Raw genomic sequence first — 6,075 nt, 5'->3', positions numbered from 1 at the left:
TGCATGACAATATATACGTAGATCCTACTTAATAAATCATCTAAAATATGGCGATAGAAAATATATTAAATTATGAGTAATATTACATAAAGTAGAATATATATATATATATATATATAAACGTGGTATAATATTTTTGACGTGAATTTTATGTATATTTTTTTTAAAAAAATTATATAACATTTGTGCATTTCACAAACACAAATATCATTTTACTTGGTGCAAACGTTTTTCTCCTTTAGCTCGGTTCGATGTCGATGTCGATGTCGATGTTTCAGACATTAACGCTGATCTATGACGTAAGTGCATGCGTTAGTAGTAGCCGCAAGATAGGTCGCTATATGTATATTGTCGTTTCTGTTCTCTTTGCGTAAAGATTCAAAAAGAAAAAAAAAAAAAAATGGTGCCACCCACTTTTTTCCTCATAGGGAAAAGATGAAAAAAAAAAAGATATAAAAGCGAGCCGAAGTTTTTTTTTTTTTTTTTTGGCCAAGAGACAAGCTGGAATCCTCATATATCTATATACCGTACCGCGTTAACTGAAATTAATAATAATAAGAAGAAGAAGAAGAAGATCATGAGTGAGAACACGTACGAAGCAAAATGCTCTTTGGTGTCTAGATGATCTGCATGCAACTGCAAGTAGGACCGCTGGCTCGATCCATGATGAGTGGTAGCTAGTCCAAGTAATATGATATGAAAACTGATTTAAGGACACATGATGTCGATCATGCTCCCAAATCATCGGTTCATGGGACAAAATTGGAACACTTTTCATGATTCTAATTGTTGCAACTAACTTGGATGGTGATCTTTGTCATCTATCTCCCCACTTTTTATTGATGTTTAGTCTCTCACTTTTTGTAAAGAAAGTGGGCATGCATGCGGTATATGCTAATTATTGTAAGTGGCAAAAGATGAGGCTGTTTTCAAAGATTATTTTATGTTCCTTTTGGAAAAGTAGTGGGTACAATTCCTACCCAATAATGTTGACTTTCATTATACATAGTGCTTGCATCTTATCATCACCATATAGCTAAATTAATAAATATTTTTCATGGATTTGTATTAATTTGGATAATAATACAATTATATAAAGACTTATAATTAATCATCAAGATCAGATCATCATGTAGTGTTAACTTTATATATAGTTCACATGAAAGCATGACATGATTATTAATGTACGTGCATGCTAATAATGAACAATTCAACCTAAGACATGAGATTACGGCGACTCATGTTGAATTAGGCGATGCTGATAAAAGATCAAAACGTTATTGTTACAAGAAAATTATTTATTTGTGACCAGTTATTTCTTATAAAAATAATTATTTCTTACAAAAAATAATCTGTTTTCGTCATAAATAGTCATTGACTCATTATCGTCGCAAATAATCTATCACAAATATTTGTTTTTCATGTTTCCTTCAAATGTTGGAAAGATAAATTAAGTATCTTTAAAGCAAGCAAGCATAATTAGAAAGATTCTACGTACGTACGTAGGTACTACCTATCTATCTTGGATTAATTGGAGAAATCATTTATGTTAGTATATTCTACTAATAATTATCTACACTTTATAAATCATATTAGTTAATTGATCTAGACATAATATAATTATTATGTTGTATAAAGTTAAGAATTTTGAAATTACAAGACTCTGCGCTTCAAAAAGTACTTCAAATCCGATGTTATTTTCAGATTCTTTTTGCTTTTGATATTCGATCATGATCAGAAACAACAAAAACAGCTAGCCCACTAATTCTAATGGATAAGGTTGTTGGATCGTAATCTTTGGATACACGCAAATGAGGTACTTGTCCAATTAATTACTAGGCAATAACTTATACGAATGAAAGTCATAATTAATAGTAGTACTAGTTTATATTAAAAAGATAGAAGTAACAGAAAATTATATAAGTGACTGTCAAAGGGATATTATTTAATTATGAGTTTGACTACACGTGCAAGTAAAGAACCAAATAATACATAAGCCGTCAAAGCATATCTATCTGAAAGCCTGAAAAAAGTTCTTTGGCATCTGAGAGTAATATTCCCTATGGAACAATCTGACTGGACGAAGATTTCAAGTTTCAAACCTAGTACTTATCTTCTAAACTTTTGGCCGTACCGATCTCGACACTTGGCGAGCATTGTGGACGTAGATTCTCGAGGGTTATTAATTTGCATTTATCTCTTTCCTTAAGTTTGTAACAAATATATATAAATCTTACTGATTTTTTTAAATTTATATAAAATATAAATCTTACTGCTTTTTCTAGTAAAATAGAATGCCTTAATTTCTAGAGGAGGAGGCGACCCGAGAAAATCTTATTTCAGCTTGTTTAGAGGGAGACATTTTTTTAAAAAAAATTTTAGAGTACGTGTACGTAGTACTCAATGTTATATATATATATATATATATAGTCGGATCCTTAAATTATTCCTTTTTTGCAGTTTCATCCGTCACTCCGACCTTAAAAAAATAGTGAAAAAGGAATTGTGTCGATCCATCAGTACTGTGAGAGGAGTAATTCCCTGGATCTGGGCTGGACCGAAGTAAACTGGCTCAGGTCGCTCAGGAGGCATGAACCAGGTTGGCCCAAAAGGCCCATAACGGGAAAGGGGGAAAACGCGCCTTGTGTGGAGACCAATCAGGAGAGCAGACTGCTCCTGACCACCCACGATCCAAGTGTCAAGATCATATCAAGGTGTCAGAAGAGATACTGACACCCAGGCACTGAAGATAGCACAAACAAAGCCCCTTGTGCTCAAGTATTGACGGTGGGCTTACCTAACATGGCTATGCCGTATTAATGAGACGGAGGTAGGCAAACCACGATAGGGAGTCACTCAGCATTTAATGCATCCAAGGGCTCGGCATGCCACGACATGCCTTTTGGGGTGTTAGTGTCAACCGTAACCAAGTCTAGCAAGTCTGTATCGCGATAGGGAAGAGGCAAGGACACCCAACCCCTATACGAAACTACACACCCACGATCTCCACCTCAAGGACCAACCCAGCCAGGTATAAAAATCCCCTCCCACAGCCAGAGGATGGGTTCACACTCTTGAATACTTCAGCTCTCATTCTGCTTAACTGAATCTCTCTCTCCTTCTCAATCACTAACTTAAGCATCGGAGCTATCACGCCCTCCGAGCCCCCAGTCTCCATTTCAACAGGAATTAGATCGAGTCCAGTTGCTTGGAGTTACCCAAGCCGTGAAACAAGACATCAACAAGTACATTAGCAACTTAATACTATATAGTTATTTTTTTTGTTTATTGTTCTGTATTTTAATTTCTCTTGAGCGAATACAACTAGTGCTGCTTGAATAGGGTAGATTGGCTCTCTCTAGACCCTTTTTAAACCCATGCATTTGAGACAATTCTTTCTATTAATTCATCATCTTCCCCGAGTAGCCTTTTTTTGACACATGAATATAATAGACAACTTAAATTTCTTTTTTTAATCTCTGTCGGAAATATCTATATAATTACATGCATGATTTATAATAATTAATAGTATCTAGTACTTAATAAGTACTAATTTTCAACATCACCATTAATATACCTTAATTTCTAGACCTTTTGGTCAATTTCTTTTTTGTAAACACCACATAAATAGTATATTATCAGTAGCTTTCTGCTTCCAATTGAGTTGAATAGAGCCTTGGGATGGAGGCTTGAATAATTTTCACAATCCTTCATCATTAATTAGTTATAGGTCATTACTTTTCTGATTTGAAAAGTTAGAGAAATAGTCAGGATTCAAGTAAGAATATAGCATAAGCATAGTCTAGAATGCAATTACTTTCATTCTAGGGCACTCATTCTATTGGACCATAAAGTATTGCTTCATACACGCCCAATAAACAAATACATATATAAAAATATATATCACAATCCAAATGTGTGATGGAATATAAATGCGCGCAGCCTCAAAAGAAATGACTACTCAAACGTGTCAAGAAAAAGAGCAGGACAAAAGAGAGAGAGAGAGAGAGGAGCCTAATTATTTCATTGTCCTCATGCTGTTGCAATACCCATCACTCCGTGTTCCGATGGCTTTAACATGCGCTCAACACTACTTCACAGCCATTGCATATCCAACGAAGTCTAATCCACATTGATGGTGAGGAGCGCCTTCAAATACCGACCGACCACAATAATACATGACCTACATATGTCCTTTGAACTAAAACCATTATCATTAACATGCCCTACCACGTTGTCTTATAAGTACTTGCTGTCTACTTTGCTATCAAATTAATTAAATTCAGAAGTCACAGACTCACATGCAACATAATTAATGAGGCCAAAATGTTGCAAGACAATATGATCATTATCCGTCCCCAAACAAATATTTAAGAAAACCAACGAAAAGAATTGATTAATGTAGATTTCGGAACTCTTACTGGAAATAATGTTCTAATTAATTTGCATTTAAATTGCAAAAAGGTAAATATATCTTATTGTCGTGCACATTTTGAAACTGAGCCCTATGCCGCCCTCCCCTACCACCAGCAAAAAGGGAACAGAATCAGATTTTATCATTGCCGTCTTGATTTGACTCTACATGAGTACCCTAACAGTGAAGTTCCAACTTTCCTCTTTTGGAATCTAAAGCCAAAATGTTTGCCCAAATAATCCCAAAAAAATATTTACATATAATCCAATCCCACTGTTCTAATTAAAAATTCACTAAATGCACTTTTCTCACTGCCGGAACCCGAACCCACTCGGCTGGTTCGGGTACCTAAACCCATTCGGGTCAAACGAGTTAGAAAAGTTCTGAGTCAACAAGTTCGGGTACTGCTGGAAAAAGAACGAGTTATCGATCGGCCGCTGAATTCTGGATCCACTCTGAACCTCCTCATCCACCGTGTTCCGGAACTTCTCCGGCGGGGACTCCACGTGGCAAAGTGGCGGAATGGAAGGGACATAAATGTCATTACTTGTGCAATTAGTTTGAGCCTGAGCTTGATTTTCCAATGCGTGTTCCGGCACCGTGTTGACGCCTAAAAGGCTGGCCCAGTCGAAATTCCCGGAACCCAGATTCTGAAAGTTGAACTTCTCATCGTGTTGTTGGTTTCTCAGAGAATTCATGCGCTGCAAGGCTAAGAAGCGGTTATCTATCTCCGGCAACGACTCCAACACGTCGTCCAAGTGGGACGAAGACGATGAATCGTTGCTTTGTTCTTTGCTCGAAACGCTTGTCGTAGGCTTCTGAGAGTTCGAGTGCTTCTTGTAAATCCGGCACAAAACCCATTCATCCAACTGCAACAATAAAAAACCAAGGAAAAAACAGATCTATCAGAAGAGAGCACAAACACCCAACACAAATTTATGAGAACTAGAGTATATATCTTAATTCTTAAAAGCTTTTTTCGTTACCTTAGAGCTTCCGTTCTTTCGTGAGTGTTCTATGAGGCGATACTCGTGCATGATCCAATTAGTTTTGGTTCCTTTGGGGGCTTTTCCAACGTAGAAAACCAGGGCTTTCTTGATGCCAACTTTACGACCCTCTGTGGTGATCACCTTGTCAGTTCCAGTAGCCTTCCAATACCCAGAACCCGCAACCCTGTTTGGCCTTGACCCGTTTGGGTACTTTCTATCCCGGGGGCTGAAGAAGTACCATTCTTTTTCACCAAATATGGCTTTACCTGCAAAAAATTAAAAAAATCTAAAAAATTTAGTACAGCCGTAAAAGATTGAATTGTCGTTAACGGTTTATTGGTACTACTGTATGGTGAGCTTAATCTTACTTGGTAAAACCCATGGATCGAATTTGTACAGATCAATTTCAGCGATAATTTGCAGATCGAAATGATGTCCTGCTACTTTTCGACATAGATACTGCACCAGAAGCTCCTCATCCGTGGGATAAAAACGAAATCCAGGAGGCAAACTTAGCTGAGAAAGCGGGTCCATTTCCGGCAGGCCCATTTCCGGCAACGATTTTGCAGAAAGAGAACAGTGTATATTCTTAGAGAGAGAAGGAAATAGCAGCTGATGTTTTGAATTTTATTTCCTTCTTTTTTTTTTCAAAGTTGAATGTGTGGGGGTTTA

General features: G+C 36.7%; 1 protein-coding gene across 1 annotated transcript; it reads right to left on the bottom strand.

Moving 5' to 3' along the window:
• Window positions 1–4,371: 4,371 nt before the first annotated feature.
• Window positions 4,372–6,075, bottom strand: LOC121234536 (NAC domain-containing protein JA2L-like). Its single transcript, XM_041130499.1, has 3 exons — window positions 5,772–6,075; window positions 5,401–5,669; window positions 4,372–5,283 (listed from the first exon to the last, which is right to left on the bottom strand). The coding sequence occupies exons 1-3, from the start codon at window positions 5,950–5,952 to the stop codon at window positions 4,723–4,725; spliced, it is 1,011 nt and encodes a 336-aa protein (XP_040986433.1). The 5' UTR covers window positions 5,953–6,075; the 3' UTR covers window positions 4,372–4,722.

The sequence above is a fragment of the Juglans microcarpa x Juglans regia genome, chromosome 6D, assembly GCF_004785595.1.
Source record: "Juglans microcarpa x Juglans regia isolate MS1-56 chromosome 6D, Jm3101_v1.0, whole genome shotgun sequence".
Classification (NCBI taxonomy): domain Eukaryota; kingdom Viridiplantae; phylum Streptophyta; class Magnoliopsida; order Fagales; family Juglandaceae; genus Juglans; species Juglans microcarpa x Juglans regia.
The sequence above is the reverse complement of the archived record's forward strand: the minus strand, read 5'-3'. Positions and strand labels throughout refer to the sequence as shown.

What these genes read in the sequence shown, in the direction of transcription:
- LOC121234536 (XM_041130499.1), bottom strand. Translation starts at nt 5,952, where the DNA reads ATGGGCCTGCCGGAAATGGACCCGCTTTCTCAGCTAAGTTTGCCTCCT. An exon ending in CGATCCATGGGTTTTACCAA is followed by an intron (nt 5,670 to 5,771) that starts GTAAGATTAAGC and finishes AATTTTTTGCAG; the next exon opens with GTAAAGCCATATTTGGTGAA. An exon ending in GAAAGAACGGAAGCTCTAAG is followed by an intron (nt 5,284 to 5,400) that starts GTAACGAAAAAA and finishes TTATTGTTGCAG; the next exon opens with TTGGATGAATGGGTTTTGTG.